The 17246-nt window shown below is 35.3% G+C and overlaps 2 protein-coding genes across 4 annotated transcripts; one reads left to right on the plus strand and one right to left on the minus strand.

Moving 5' to 3' along the window:
* The first annotated feature begins 671 nt into the window (after nucleotides 1-671).
* On the plus strand, nucleotides 672-5907 carry LOC129278654 (uncharacterized). The gene is made up of 3 exons (XM_054914801.2): nucleotides 672-1393; nucleotides 2035-2271; nucleotides 2575-5907. Exons 1-3 carry the CDS (start codon nucleotides 1191-1193, stop codon nucleotides 2723-2725), a joined length of 591 nt encoding a protein of 196 aa, XP_054770776.2. The 5' UTR covers nucleotides 672-1190; the 3' UTR covers nucleotides 2726-5907.
* On the minus strand, nucleotides 4590-14455 carry LOC129260174 (uncharacterized). Of its 3 annotated transcripts, none has more exons than XM_054898206.2 (10): nucleotides 13782-14455; nucleotides 11928-12080; nucleotides 11067-11160; nucleotides 10369-10675; nucleotides 9462-10029; nucleotides 9016-9202; nucleotides 8334-8588; nucleotides 7940-8111; nucleotides 7584-7732; nucleotides 4590-7382 (listed from the first exon to the last, which is right to left on the minus strand). In XM_054898206.2, exons 1-10 carry the CDS (start codon nucleotides 14112-14114, stop codon nucleotides 7216-7218), a joined length of 2385 nt encoding a protein of 794 aa, XP_054754181.2. In that variant the 5' UTR covers nucleotides 14115-14455; the 3' UTR covers nucleotides 4590-7215. The 3 variants fall into 3 exon arrangements, with proteins under 3 accessions (XP_054754181.2, XP_063950921.1, XP_063950920.1); XM_064094850.1 differs by having other exon boundaries at nucleotides 7211-7382; nucleotides 7953-8111; XM_064094851.1 differs by lacking the exon at nucleotides 11067-11160 and having other exon boundaries at nucleotides 10369-10475.
* Between the last annotated feature and the right edge of the window lie 2791 nt (nucleotides 14456-17246).

Here is a 17246-nt window from a genome sequence, read left to right on the forward strand (position 1 = left end):
CGTACAAGCAGACTCAACTCAACTGGCGTTTGCAACTATTTTACTACCATTGACATTACGCATGTCCCCGGTCTTCGTTTTCCAAACCTGTTGTTGGGTGTCTGGAAAACGAAGACCGAAGACCGGGGATCGCATTCGTCTAGCTAAGATTCCACTTATGCCATCATTAAGGCCTATATTATTCAGCTCAAGTTAAAGAATATTGTGATCTTGAATATATACATTAACATCATTCATCGACTGATAATTAAGTCATATTAATTGCTTGTGTCAATAAATATATAGTTAGACCAGTTAAGGCGGGATATGTCTACCAGTTTACACCACTATTCCACCGAAACAAGTAATAAACTCCATGGGGTCCCAAACCTATCATGTTTTCTCATTTTGTTAAACTATGTAATATGTCTCTTGTTTTGATTGGTTTAAATAAATTTGAACTTGAACTCCAGTAATCAATCAAGACCAGATTAAAAATTCCAGTTAATTTAAGAACAACTCGAGACCAGTATACAGACCAATTAATTTTTAACTGGTCAAGCTAGTACAATGAACTGGAACAGTTAGATCAGTATGACGTTGTTTCATTTTCCAGAGTTACATTAATCTGGTCCAGTGAACTTTGGCTGACATTAATTTGCAATTCTGCTACCATTGACATATAAAGGCGACCGCACACCTTACGATTGGTCTGCGACCCGATTTCAGAATAAAATGTAGTAGAATTTGATGCTAACATTGAGACTTGGAATATCTTACTGTGTAATGTTCTAAATCATTGTACGAATACCTATGTTCAAATCTGTGACTATGCTATCATCCTTCTTGGAATAAAAGCGAATTTAAAGGTTCCATGACACAGAAATCATTCATTTTAGAAGTAAGCTTTTTTTTACTGTAGTTTTTCGTGCAAAACCCGAATCTGTCATCGTTTTCCTCGCTCGGCTTACAGGTTTCGAGTAATTCCTTGAAAATGAACTTCAACGGGAACGCCCACTTTATTTTTGAGAAAAATCGGCAAATCGAGCTGTCAATCATTGTGACGTCACCTGAAGAACGATCGATCGCGTTTGCCCGACTTCCGGGTTTACTATTCAGCTTTATTTCGTACACGCTCGCTTGTTACTCAACTTTGCTTCGACGAATATTTCATCCAATTGCTTCAATTTTTTTGGTAATTTTGAGCCATCATGCCATCATCGGATTCATCAGACGTTGATTCAGGGTCTGAGTACTCGTTTACTGACTCATCAGATTCTGGTAGCAGTTCAGGCGATGAAATTGAGGGGATTGTACCTTACAGATTCGAGCCGGAGGCAGGATCAGATGAGGAGGAGGTGGAAGAAGTTGTAGTCGACAACCTACGTCAAGAGAGACTTGAAAACAATTTCTGGTACGTCTATTCTGAACTTTCATGCTTTCCAATACTTATATTTGCTTACTTTTTATTTGCCACGTTATTCTCGGTTCATTTTACATCGGAATAATTACGAAAATTTGAACGCAACTCGCCGCCTTCTTTCCCGGCCAGCTATGGCAGAGCGAGTAAAGCTTGGCCGTAAAATTCGGCGAGCGTTCAACTAACTTTGCCGTTCGCGGGACGATTCAGACCCGGGGAACGATGGGCTCCGCAGCCGATGGCTATGCCGGTAGAAGGTGATTTGCGTCAAGATCAAACTCAAAGAGTGTCCACATGTTCATGCACACAATTGTTATTGCAACAAAAAATGTTGCAATAGAGCTGGTCTCTTGTGAAAATCACCGCTGATATTTATTTAAGTCAGAAAATATAGTACGAATTTACTGATGGCCGAAATGATTGCTTATTTTCCTTATCCCTTTCATTCAATCATCTCTAACTTAACTAAGCCTAAGGTTTCTTTTCTAGCGTCCATTAAATTTAAAGCCCTGAATTTAATATTGAGATTCTCTTCCTGGACTTTAAATCCAAATATGGTAATTAAAAAAGAAAAGGAAGAGAAGAGAAAAGCAATGAATTTGTTTGCAACTGTCTCTTAATTTTTATATTTACAGGTGTTCATGCAGTGGGGACTGTGCACCAATGCCCATCGTCCGGGAGTGTGTTTGCTGTAAAGAGATCCCAGAGGTTGTCCATAAGATGGATTCTTTCAACGGTGGTGAACTTGATTGCATCACAAACCATCCAGGCTTTGAGGGGGTTTGTCTCAACCCCTGGGTCCTGGAGACGGCCTATTTCCACTACCGGCAGCAGTATGGAGGAGGAGGTCGCAATGATGCGACAGAGAATGAGTATGTATATGTTCATGTAATATGCGATAATGTGAATCAGAGCAGTAAAGGAAATGAAATTTTTAAGACATTTTTTTAGGACTAGTTTGTTTTGTTTAATTTAGGACACGATTACTTTTTCGGGAAATTAAAAAGGATTATGGGTACTTGGATTGATTTGATTGATTTAAAAACTATAAAAAAAATTCAGTTGAATAAATAATCTCCCCAATTTTACGTAGTTTCCATTTAACAAAACTACGTAGCTGGAGCCTTATTCATTCACTCTGTTGAGATGACATTTTTTTTCCACTCTACTTTCAGGAAGAACCGTCATGTGGCTTATCGTCAACTTGCCCGCTGGTGCTGGGGTTTCCTGGGACGAGCAGTAAGGGTCCCCCTTCCATCGTGCGCCGTGAGAGTAATCAGGGATACCTTCCCATCAGAAGTCTACCGTGGCTTCCAGGAGCTATGATGTAAGCAAGTAAAGCCAGCCCTTTGGATGTAAGAGACTGTATGATGATCACCTTTTTTTTTTATTGCAATCTTATTGTTTTTTAATGGTTATTTTTTTAGATAATAAAGTTGAAAAATAACCAACACTTCATTGTGTCTTTCATTATTTGTTTACTGGTGTGTTACTAGAAAGGATGTGTCCTGTGCGGTGATTGTAAAGATTATATGAGAAGTTGATATTACTATTACAGGAAAAATTAATGGACTTATTTATTAAATAATGCAGATTATATATTTTTTAAAAATTGTACTTCAGTCATGTGAATGAGAGAATAAGGGGGACAATTATTCAATGAAAATAATAGTATATGAGAATGCATATTGAAAGAAAAATTATTAACAGTGTATATGACATAACTTGTTAGTAGCATATCTAGTTGGAGCAAAGGTGCACATAATCTACACATAAGCACCATATTTAATTGCATTTACCAAGATAAAACAAATACCTACATCCATAAAAGGTTTGCATACTTTAATTGAATTCAGTAACTATAGAAACTATTATTGGTTGGAAAAGGGTGCAATTAATTAGCTTGCCCTTGGCACCATCTAGACCTGCTACTTTGTTAAAAATTTGGGAAAAGGTGTGATTTATGAAGAGAGAGTACACATCGAATGATAAAACAATAAAAGTGAGAGTACTGATGTGAGATTGGCGAGGGACGAGTGATTATGCAAGAAATTGTAAGAGGAAGGGAATGAGTTTTTATTTGTATGAAGGTGAACTGGTACAAAGCTTTAAGTAGGCAAACGTTCAAAAAGTTGTTGCAAGGGTTCGAGCAATCTTGGTACGATATTGGATATCGTGAGACAAGATCGAGATCCAGGATATTATGTGAAGAGCACATGAATTTTAAAAGAAAATATCAAAATAGGTTTTGAATCCTCCATAATCAGTGCCAACTCTGAGACATTGAATCTGTGCATGATAAGCTTCAGATCTGATCAAGGGAAAGGGGGGAGGGGTGCCACAATAATTATTTAAAATGTACAAAAAAAATACATTAAATAGAATTCACATAAAGCATTTTTATCTTTTTACACTTTTCTATTCTTTAATAGTTTCACTGTTGGATCCAGGGGAGGGGACACAGCTGGTCTGTTCCCTCCCCCTTTTGAGAGGCACAATTAAAATTTGAAATGTAAAGATGCCTTTCTAACACAAGGGTGTCCCTCCTTTTGTATGCGAGGACCCTTTTTTTTTGGGGGGGGGGGGGCTTGTCAATTATTCTCATGGATGAAATGACCTTCGATTTCAGGTGAAAACCTTTTTTGAGGGGAGGGGGGCTTGTCAAATATTCATCAGAAAAATGTGCCCCTCCGATTTGGAAAATCCTGGATCCGCCCCTGGTTTCGACTGTTGTACCACACGAAACCCCCCCCCCCACCTAAAAAAAAATGTGGATTTGAATTATAAGAAAAAAATCTCGCTAGTATAATGGGAAATTTAATAGAAATCAGGATAAATATGATTTTTTTATTTTTTCACAAAATTACATGCACACACACTTATCTGTACTTACAAATGAGAAAATTTATGATGTCACCAACTGTTTTTTCTTCTAAATATTATGACCTATGCTCTCTTCTTTTTGTTGTTGCCAATTTGGCATTAAGCACTCTTCACCCTATCACAATAGGTTACAACCATGGCATTCCAAGTGTTAGTGAGTTGATCAAACTGAATAATGAATGTAATAAATACAAAAGAAGTGTGTGGCATCACCTATTCTCTCATTTATAGCAACCAGGATGTGCATATAACTGTTTTGTGAAATTAGGCGAGACTGTAAATATCATAAAAACTTCAATCCAAATATAATATCTTTCAATTTTAATAACAAGCGAACTAAATCTGCTGTCTAAATGTAAACATATCTTCCAGCTACAGCAAACAATAAGTTTTATCGAAAAGCAAAATAACATCTTTTTATAGTTTGGTATAATACAGGCAAGGTTAGAAACATGAAATCTCTTGTTAAAAAATAGTACATTGAATAACACATCTTTGGCAAATATAAGATATGAGAAATAATACTCCTGAATATGAAATTTACAAATCACTGGTGTATTAATAAAAACGAATGAGAGTTGTATTTATAAAAATGCATGAGAGATGATTTTTGTGTGAATAGCTCAATCAGTCCTTTATGTATGTTATTCAACAGGGAACGGAAGATGATCAACAGTGCATCAGATCCCTTCTAATGACAATATGAAGTAAATCCAGATCATCATAACATAAAGGCAATATTGCAATACATAAAATGCAATACATGTATTAATTCACAACTATTAACCAATCATAAAAGTTGTTTCTGAATTGCAATTGATCGTACACCTTCAATTTGCTCTAATGGGGAAGGGGGGTCAAAATCAAACAACAATAGTGGAGAAGCAAACATTGTAAAGTGCAAATGCATCTACAAATGTAATCAGCTAACGTACCAAGCTAACACAATTAATCCCAACTTGCAGTTCATGGATGTGCATATGTGTATATTTACAAGCATGGTTTTATATATATGTAAAACTAACAGATAATATTAATAAATAAAATGTAAAAAATACATAGCTAAAACATGTATATAGTTTCTTAATTCCAATAGTCATGTAGTCTCATCTATAAAAGTGCCACTGATAGAAAAGATTGGTCATGCTTTGGCTAGTAGTGAAAGTAAAAAATGGCAAGTAAATATGACTTGTACTGAAATGTGACAAATGAAAACCCTAAATATGTCCATACAATCAGTATAAATTTCTAGCATCATGAAATATTGCTGTTTGTTTAGGAATCAATTAAATGTACGTAAAGGATATAATCACATTTTTGTCATCCGACCATGAATGATGATTCTCTTTTCTGTAGCACTTGAAAAGATCAAGGTCTGGATATGACAAAAATATATACAATTTCTTTGAAACACACAGTATACTTTATACGACACAAATAAAAACCTGAATCAATTGAGTAATACTATTCACATGCTCATACTACAACATGTAACTTTTTCATAAAAAATACTTCCATGTCTAACTTAATTGCTACATTGAAAGTACATTTTGTAGACCAGATTACTTTTCCCTACATTTATACATATCTTTAATTAAAGTTCTGGCAATAAATACACATTTTTTTATACAAGGGAAAGAATATTTAATAGCAAAACATATCTAAGGTTGGTTTAGGCAATGCAGAAAAAGAGCAAGGGTACATGTAATAGGAAAGTATATTTTAGGTTGGTTTTGGCAATGTAATAAAAAGGCAAGGGTAATAGCAAATTACATCTTTCATTCATTGGTTTCAGCAATACATATGGGCAAAAGTTTTAGCAGTCATATATTTGGTTATACTTTTGGCAATACTGATGCTCTAAGATATGGGCAAGAAAAGGATATTGCATATCTGATAAACTTCTTGGAAATACATATACATGTATAGGAAATCTATCAATGGGTAAAGATATTGGCAATACATACAAATAAACATTGACTATAGTGGCAAGCAGAATGAGGAAGGGCAAGCACTCTGGTCACTTCTTCCAAGAGGTGCGAGAAGGCAACTTGAAAGAAAGCAAAATCTTGGAAGCCTAAATGTGCATTTAATCTCATCAGATGCAAGCAAATATTCATGAAACGTGTATCAACTACATGTAGCCCTGGATGTAACAAAAGATTTTTTAAGTAGAAACAAAACCGGGAGCATTAGAGATGATTCTGTGCAGTTGAAAATTCAAACCAACACCTAAGTATTTCCACAGGCAGTAATGCATGAAATTATTCAATTTATACAACAAACGAACATAATATCCAATACTGACAATGTACGTGAATTCAGTTTCCTACTCCTGGTGAAAATTCAGTATTGGATATTGCCACAATGTTGATTGCAGTTCTTTGTTTTTCATTTCATATCTCATCAGAAGATGATGAAAAAAAATCTACAGTTCGAATCTGGTAGGAAACAGATCATATGGGACTATTTATTATCCCTCAGTCCATCTACCATTCTTTCTTTACAAAATGTCCATCAAAGATAACATGGCAAATAAGCTAATACTAACCAAGTGCATCATTTACATACAATTATCTACATCCACCAACAATGAAGTTATCTAATTTTCACACAGATTTGATAAATGTCAAACCATTCTTGAGTACAAATTAGAATAGTGAGATGATGGGTCATTCCACTCCAAGTTTCTCAATTAGACAACTACATACAATTCCACAATCATGTGATAAAGGCAGTGATATGGTGAGCAAAAAAGAATAAAATATCTCAGAAAGGAGAATGGCTTAGACTAGCCCTTATACAAGCATTGTACATCCAGGTGAAAAGTCCTTTTATATGGTTTTATCAAGTATATTGCATAGCATAAAGATGTATTTCAAGGTGATCATAACAAAGACGTAGATTCAAAGTGGTAAACAGTTGGAATAAATTCATTCCTTCGGGAGATTAAACCGACTCTTGTGTCGCTTGATAACTTCATCCTTGCTTGGGTAGGTGAATCTGCTGGTAAGTGGTGGTGGAGAGTTCTTTCTGTCTCGTTTCCCCTTGTAGTCTTTCGATCTCTTTGCTACTTCACTCAGAAGCTCAGCTACATAGCCTGTCATAAAATGAATAAACGAAAAAAAAGAAAAATTAATTCAGCAAATGAAATAAATTACCTGGAAACAGTCACATCAGAAACTTTATCCTTCATGTTATTAATTGCTGTGATCAAACATTTGGTGTATACTTCATCAACAGGCGAGCGTTGGATCTTATTTGTTCAAAATGTATGATTGCTTTGAAAAAATATACATACCATAGTCCTGTGGTCCCTTGAAGGCACTTACAATTGCCTTGCCAGGTTTGTATTTAGGCTTCTTAAGTTTGTAGCATTTTTTACCAGCTCTCGTTGTTGCTTGTGGGCGTTCAATGTTGGTGTTGAAATGAATAGCAGCAAGGTGTAATCTAAATTTGACAAAATCAAATAATTAATAAACATTGATATTTTATTGATTAATACTCCAACCAATACATCTTTTGAATCAAGTTACTTCCTCAAATTGTACATCAACTCTATGATATGTCCTTTTTAAAGGACATTTTTCAAGACCCTATGCCAACAGAAAATGAAAAAAAAGTAAGTAAGCAATAAAAACTGCATTGTACATTTACCTGCAAATCATACCATGATATTTGTAAGCCTTCATCTTTGGTGCAAATTGGTTGATGAGAGCATGAAATGACTCTACATAAGATGTTTGCTCCACATTGGACATCTTCTTCACATCTTTGATCAATGTTTTGCTAGTAATGATTGTTTCAAACTTCTCAGAAACCATGGTACCTGTACAGTTAGAACAAGAATAAGAAAGAAGTGATAAAGTACTAAAGTTACAAAATTACTGAAATCATATAGTATTTGACCACATACTATAATAATAATAAACATTTTCACCTACCCTACATTTATAATCAATGTATAGCTTAATATTTGAAGATGTATTTAAACAGTACAACAAGAAATTTACCAGTCTATGCTTTGAAGATCAATATTGCATATAATTACCTGGCTTTAGCCATCTCTTACGCCTGCCTGCATCAAGGTCACCATGGAGACAACGGGGAAACACATCACTATGTCCTTCATGGACATTCTGAATGTGGTTAGCCAAGGAAGTCCATTTGGCCTCACGTAGCTCAGGTTCTTCTTCTGGTGTTGACGAGGCAACCCAATACATGTGGTTGTTCACACTTTGCTCCCAGTCACCCATCACATCACATCCTTTCTTCTTGGACAGCCCATGGACTTTCTTTGTGACACCTGAAAACAATCACAGTAAATAAATAGCAAATAAATCAATTTATTCTTAAGGATATAAAATATCACCCATTTAGTGTGATAAACTGATACCTTTCTGGGATAATAACAACTCTACCAAATAAATAAACTCTGTAGATATTACTGATGATTGAAAATTATGTAGTAGTAAAAATACTTTTGTCCCATGTGCAAGAATTTACTTATTATAGTTATGTCATGGGATTATCATTAATGTGGGCTCATGCCTGCAGGCAACAGTGTAAAATTTCACTTTTTTACCTGGTGACCTACTCCCACATTTTTGCAGGTTTTCACTACAATTGTTTGTTTCTAGTGTTATGTATTTGTGGTCAAACAAATCAAAATTTTCATGGAGGTGATGATGACGATAATAATAATAGCAATATTAAAGACTAGTAAGGCTCACCTTTGGCCACATGCCATACATCATGGACATGGACGATACCAGGTGATGTTTCCCGGACGTACTTTGCCAGCTGGCGATGCCGATCCGTCACTAACCTTCCTATTGTCAAATCTTCATTTGTCAGCTTCTGATGTAGCCTTTTGTACCCCTCTAGTTCCATGTGGGAACTATTCTTCACTTCATTTGACTGAAAGGAAAATAAAATCTTTTGAGTTAACTACAAATATCAAGATTAATACATTCATTAGTATGCTTATGGATCTTTATTTGGACAATGGAATTCTTATTTAGAAAAATGAAGAAGTCTTGCAACAGAATTAATGAATTCTTCAATAAATTAATTTCATCCACTGAAGGTGTGAAAAAAAAATTGTGAAGATCAAAGAGAAATAAAGGAATAAAAATTGTTTTTTTAAATACTTTTTTAACAATTAAAAAAATTATACCTGCACTAGCTGTATATCCACTATCTTTTTGACGCAGAGCTCAATCCCAGTATACGCTCCGTACTTGGCTGAATGCCCAGGGCTGTCAGCTCGTCCATCGCCCCCTATAACAAGCGGAGCCCCTCTGGCCCGTAACTTCTCCAAGATGGTGTCTTGTTGCGATTTCCAAACCTTCTCAACTACAGGCTGAAGAATTCCTCTCTGGTGCCTGAAAAATGTTCTTTCACTAATACATTCAACTCTAAGAAAGTTCAGGATTCTGAGAGTTTTGGATGGACTCCCTCCGGCAAATAGAGTTGAAGCTGAAAGAAGAATGTTCCCGGCTGGAGCGGACCCATAACGAGGCTGACTATCCCACTTGGATAAGTTGTTACATGTCACACACTCACAGGTTACCCTGAGGAATGTTCCTATTACAGTTTTTGTTGTAATCACATTTCCGGACGAACATTTCTGGCAGCATTTGAAAAGCTGCATTAGGTTAGATTCGAATACAATATATTTTCGCTCTTCATGGGGCAACACTCTCGATCTGGCAACAAACTGCTCGCCCGGCTTACGACCTCGCCTGTAAGAGTCAAAATACAAATAGGAGGGTAATAGAATTTGGAATCATGACTCCAGATAATGATTTGTGAAAAAAATCCAATTGCCACAAATAACTATTTAAAGTAAAATTAATCATCATGCAGGGCAGGGCAGAATACTGAATTGAAGAAAAGACTTTTCCATTCGAGTTTTCAGATAAAAAGGGGGACCAAGAAAAAGAAATACACGATTTCTAACAATTTCTAAAATAAATAAACAGAAACATTTTCCATTTTTCGTACACATTTACAAATTGAAAGTTGAACTGCAAAATTTACAAATTGAGTAACAATATACTGGACAAAACAGATATACAAACCTTTTCTTCTTCGCCTTTCTTGGTGAGCTCTCTTCATCTGAAGATGAACTTTCATCTGGTTTGTATCCAGGTGAATGGGGCTGTTTCGACGTAGGTGATGGTGGACTCTCAGGTGATGGTGATGGGCTGTCACTTGATGATGAGCTCTCATCAGGTGAAGGTGGGCTGTCTGCTTTTCTTTCTTTTACCTTCCCGTCTTTTGGGTCGTAACTGGTCCCCCTCGATGTTATTATGGGCACCATCTGCTCTGCCTCGAGTGTGCAGACATACACACCCATTGTTTTTGTGCGTGGTTTCATTTGAACTCCTAAAAGAAGGAAAAAAAAAATTGTGAATGAAAGAAATTGAATAAAATAATTACAAATATTTGTTTCCATAAACGAAAGGTCTCCATTCTAATTCAAGTGGAGGTAATTCACAACCAGTGAAGACTATTCATTGAAAATAAATAGTCAGTAAAACAAATAAGAATAAACAATATTTTGGACAACGGACACTAGGATGATATGTGTTGTTTAATAAAAGTTTTTTGTTTGCTGACAAACAATATATGTACATGTACATGCTTCTGCACAATTTTCAGAGACCTATTTTCCACATTCTGAATATATAAAATGAAAAAGGCACATAACGATGCAACAGCACATATACAAAGAAAACAAAAAAAAATAATCCATTTGAAGCTAAGACAATCTCACCTTTCACTCTGGTCGGAACTTTCAGTTTTGTCTGGATACCTACAGATCTACAGGTAGTAGCTGGGCGACGAGATGATGGAATAACATCTTCTACCTGCAGAACAGAAGCAAATTACTTTTATTTACATGTACATCGAGCTTGATCATGATGCAATGCATAAAACTCATTGTATTATTTTGAAATTAAGTGATAAACAATGCATCCTATCCATGTGTTTATTGCAATTCATAAGCAAGAAGTTGTATTATTTTGAAGTAATCTACTAAAAAAACAAGATGGTTCATGAACCACAAGTTTTTCCTGATATCGCTATCAATAAAATATGCAATATGATATTTTACCTTATCCTCATAAATACATGTGTGGTATTACCCAATGGTTATTTGTAAGTGTAAACACAATTGATGCAGAAACAAAGAAATGAGAGCAAGCTGAACAAAAATGACATTACCATTTTTGACCTTATGACCGCTAGATGACCTTTAACCCCACCACACTCATGAACACATGATACATTTATTACCAAAGTGTAACAAGTGTCAACATAAGATGCAGAAATAAAGAATGAGACTAAGGTGATCATGTTTGTATGGTTACAACCATATAAATTTTCAAGATTTACACTCTTGATTTAACCAATTTTCTTTTTCAGAAAATACATGTCATGTAGACTGCATGCTTCTAAGAACACCATAACATTAATCAGCATACAGTGTACTCCCTCTCACGTCCCTGCTTATATATATACAAAGACAATACAGGGAATCAAAATGACTGATAGCACCAGAAACGGACAAAAGCAGAAAAAAGACCAGTATACATCATTTTTTTAAAATGTAAAAATTATGAAGAATCAATACCTGCATGGGTGCTACATCGGCATCTGTAGCCCAGCTTGGTCCTGGCATATTGATGTCATCAACCCCATCATTATCACTATCATCATCATCACTGTCATCATCATCATCATGAGTACTTTCAGGATTTCCAAGGCTAAGCAGTTCATCTAGCATCTGTTATAATCACAAGTAACATAAAACGAGTATGAGTTTATAGTTCTTCATTTACTAAATATATTTTCCATGAAAATGTCAACTTGTGTAAAACTATACAGCGTGGTCATATTTTTCCAGCTCCATGATTCATTTCATCAAAGACCATAACACTGCTGGAATTGATACTGTGGATGAAATTATGAAAATCATCATTTAACTGCATGAAGGCATCCAAGATATTGCAACCTTACATACATGTATGGGACATCCAGAAATGTGCAACCTCTGAAAAATACTTTAAAAGCATTTGGATTTTTCTGTGTTATTATAGTATGATGGATACCTACATGTATGACAGAATAAATTTTTTTTTAGACTTTGATGACATTTCACCTTGGATTCATTATCATGTCATTAACAAAAATGTATGAACTCTCATATTAGACCACAAAAGAAAAATAAATCATAAAGTTCAAGTTAAAAATCCGCTCAAACTTTTTTTTTGGAGTGGCGGTTAATAATACTAAAAAAATAAAAAAAAACATAATTTCATGTACAATCTCAATGAAAAAAAATGGTTTCAGCCAAAATTCATAAATGTGTGATTATTTTTGTTTTTACTGGTAAAAAGAAATATCATTGAATTTGTGCAGTTTATGCTTGGAATAATATCAGCAATAACAAAAAATTACGTAACTTGACAAATTAAAATATGGGTAAAAAAAAATTTAAAATACATGATAAATTATTTTTAAAATAAAATGAAAATTTTGATAAGATTGTGAAGACCACCCCAGAAAAATCTTGATTTGAATAAAATGATAAAAATTAAACAAGCACAACCCTGAAAATTTTCATCAAAATCAGTTGTAAAATAAGCAAGCTAGGACATTTTAATGTTTCGCTTATTTTTCACAAAACATTTACCGTATGCACATTAATTGTAGATCTAGAATTTAGGCTGGGTCAACCACATCTGGCACCTTCAATAACATTATGGAAAATATCAATAATTATTCAAGAATTGCCAAGAAAACAGTGATAATAATCTGCAGGATTATCAATTACAATAATCAAAACAGGGCCTATGACAAAATGCATATCCTGTGTTGGCATACTAATCTCGTACTAGTCACGGGAGTGCTTCCTTCAAATTCAATCAAAGAATACAGCGATTTCTACTGGGTTTTTCTTCTTTTTCGGGTTGCGATTTTTTACATTCGATAGCAACAGAGTTGATCAAAAAGATTTGGCACGAGACTGGCCTGAAATTGATAAGGGGCAAGAGCGCGCTCATCACATTCACATCATCACAGATTGACTTTTCAACTGTTACGGCCCACCCAGCTGTCCGGTCCCCGGTACATCCCCGTAGCGGCGCGGGGCAAGCTATGTCCGCTTCAACTTTTTCCAACTTCTTCGTACAAGCATACGCCATCACAACACTATCGCAACAACCTTCGTGAATCAGTGTAGATTCTACATGATATATATCCTCTCAAATTAGGCATCACGACAGTGCAATGTCGGTTGAAGCCAAGTTTTTACAGAAATAGAGCTCTAACTTAGACTAGAGTCTAATATTAATTAATAAAATCGAATTTTAGCAAGTTGTCGCGATGCGCGAACACAGCACTCAACAGCTCATTATTGATGCAGAACTCATCATCCATCATATCAATCATCATCATCATCACGAAAAAATGCAATAAAACTTACCCGTATTTTCTTCCTTTTCTCCACTGATTCTCTCTGCTTCCTTTTCGGTTCTTCATAAGAACTGCTCCTGATGTTAGGAATTGCCGTTGCTTTCAACCGCCTTTGTTTTTTTAGTCCAAATTCTGTCCACAATCCTGGTTCTTCGAAATCGGTCTCCGCAAAGTGTACACTGCAAATGACACTAGTGTCCGAGGGGCCTGCCCAGTTAGCTCGAGTAAGTTTTACTTTCGAAGTCCAAACTTTACGAAGACTGGGGTCTCTTGGAAATCGGTGCAAACTAACGTTTTCTTTAGTAGTATTAGAACATCCAGCAACGATACATCTGGTTGGCATTTTTGTAACTTTTCATTAAAATAAATAATGACGACGGCGACCGCAAGGATTGAAAGACAATACACTACACACGTGAAACCCATAGACCGTGCGGGCAAAACAATCTCGCGAACTGCAACTTTCTTCTTTAGGTGACGTCAGTGGTCACGTGCTTCTCCGAATGCCGTTCTGAGATTTTTTTGGTGGGCGGGGCATATTGGTTAAAAAATAGCCAAGATATGACCTTAAATTTGGCTCTGAAATTAAAATGTGATATTTTTAAGGCGAATAGTTGATGGTTTTGTGCTTAAAAACCTCTTCCCGAACGAATAACAGTAAATCATTGAGGCTTTTCATGGAACCTTTAATATCTAGTCGCAATGACGTCATAGCAGTCGTACGATTGGCTACGATTTGAAACTAATTTGGCCTTTACTCCGAAATAAAGGCTTGCAATCTTTCAAAATGGTTATATTAGTATTCTTTCAATTAATTTAAACCTCAAATAAAATTATATGTTCCATTCACATTTTCAGAAAATGAGCAAAATGCGATTTGTTCCAAAATCGGATCGCGAACAGTCGTAAGGTGTGCGGTGGCCTTAAGGCATGTCCCCGGTCTTCGATCTTCGTTTTCCAAACGCGTTGTTGGGTGTCTGGAAAACGAAGATCGAAGACCGGGTATCGCATTCGTTTAGCTAAGATACCACTTATAAATGTCATTACGAAGGCCTCTATTATTCAGCTCAAATTCAAGAATATTCTGATCTTGAATACATTAATATCATTAATTGGCTGATAATTAAGTCATATGAAATGCTTGTGTGAATAAATAGCAGTATAGTTAATTTAGACCAGTTGAGGCGGGATATGTCTACCAGTTTACACCGGCTATTCCACCGAGACAAGTAACAAACTCCATGGGGTCCCACACCTATCATGTATTCTCATTTTGTTAAACTATGTAATATGTCTCTTGTTTTGATTGGTTTAAATAAATTTGAACTTGAACTCCAGTAATCAATCAAGTCCAGATTCAAAATTCCAGTTAATTCAAGAACAACTCAAGACCAGTATAAAGACCAATTAATTTTTAACTGGTCAAGCTAGTACAATGAACTGGAACAGTTAGATCAGTATGACGTTGTTTCATTTTCCAGAGTTGCAACTATTTTACCAACATTGACATTACGCATGTCCCCGGTCTTCGATCTTCGTTTTCCAAACCTGTTGTTGGGTGTCTGGAAAACGAAGACCGAAGACCGGGGATTTCATTTGTCTAGCTAATTACCACTTATAGTGTGCTACGGACACGTTTTCGTGCAATTGTACTTCGTTTTCTTCAAGTTGACTTATAAAAAGTTATATGTCGACATGACGAGATACGATATATCGCCAAGTCGACTTATAAAAGGTCATATATGTCGACATGCCATGATTAAGTTTCTCGCCAAATCGATGGCACTTAAAACATGTAAAAGGGATGGTCCGGGCTGAAAATATTTATATCTTAATACATAGAGTAGAATTTACTGAGCAATGTGCCAAAAATTTCATCAAAATCGGATAACAAGTAATAAAGTTATTGAAGTTTAAAGTTTAGCAATATATTGTGAAAACAGTCGTCGTGAATATTCATTAGGTGGGCTGATGATGTCACATCTCCACTTTCCGTTTTCCTATGTTGTTATATATAATCATAATTTTTACATTATTTCATATTTGTGTGAATAGTATGTCTCCCTTATAATGAAATAAGTTGCAGCAATAAATATTTAATGCACTTAATCAGTTGCCAATCCAATTTTTCTAGTTCTTGGATGAAAAAATTTGAATAAACCTAATTTCACATAATAAAATACAAAAGAACAAGTGGAGATGTGACATCATCAGCCAACCTAATGAATATTCATGACGACTGTTTTCACAAAATATTGCTAAATTTTAAAATTCAATAACTTTGTTATCCGATTTTGATGAAATTTTCTGTATTTTACTCAGTGAATTCTACTCTATTCATTAAGCTATACATGCTTTCAGCCCGGACCATCCCTTTAAGGATGTTCCACAGTTATGTTTGTGCGCATCATGATCTGCGCATATTTTACACTCTGCGCGCTGACGTCACAATGGATGAACTTGTGATTTAATCAGCTGTAGGTAATGTGAGCTGATTTTTCTCCTTATCTACATTAACTGCAGATCTGATGTGTTATTTTAAATGAAGCTAATAAACTGGAATTATTCCATGGACCATTTTTTTATAATTCCTCTACAATTTCAAAATAGTTTCTCTGTAGTGCTGCAAAGTATGATGATTATGACCCCCGAGTATGAATAAATGGAAAAGTGGTTCTGAATTTTTCCTCACAGATACTGCTTTTGGCGCGTTTTCGGGTGTTTTAAGAAGCAAATTTGCTCTAATAAGAGTGCTGATAGTTTCAAAACAAGCACATGAACCCATATTTTTTAATGTTTGCACCTCTTAGGTATACCTTCCTGAACAACTTTGCAAAGTTTGGTGAAAATGACATGGATTTTGAATAAAGTGCAGCATTTACTTCTCAAGTTTGTTATTGAAATTTGACATTTTTGAGGTTATATCTTTCCCGCAATTTCTAAGAACTGAGAGTGTTGTTAGACTTAAATGAGCAAACAATTGACAGCAATCGATAGATTATCCATCTTACGGATACAATTATTAATCATATTGCAAAATTTGACGAAATTTTCATGGATTTTGACTGATTAATAGGGCTTTAATCTCAATGTTGTGATCTCGCGAGGTCTAAAAATGCCGAATTCTTTTGGATGCGCAATTCTTAAGAACATCATCCATTTTGGGTTAACTTTTAAGCTCTATAGCAAAAAATCAAGCACATGGACCGATGTTAATTTTTGCATATTTGGAATATTCAGGTGCTAAAGTATCGACATGGATTTTCAATGTTTGGGAGCAAGACCACGGAACCACTCGCATTTTAGACGGTATTAACAGACTTTTGCTTGTTTTCGGTGCATTTTGGGCTGTTTCAAGCCAACGCGCAATACTTTGGACACTGATAATTTGAAAACGAGCACATGGACCCCAAATTTGTAATGTCTTAACTTCTTTAGAATATATTTTTCTACAAATCTAGAGAGTATGATGAAA

This window comes from Lytechinus pictus, chromosome 2, assembly GCF_037042905.1.
Source record: "Lytechinus pictus isolate F3 Inbred chromosome 2, Lp3.0, whole genome shotgun sequence".
NCBI lineage: Eukaryota > Metazoa > Echinodermata > Echinoidea > Temnopleuroida > Toxopneustidae > Lytechinus > Lytechinus pictus.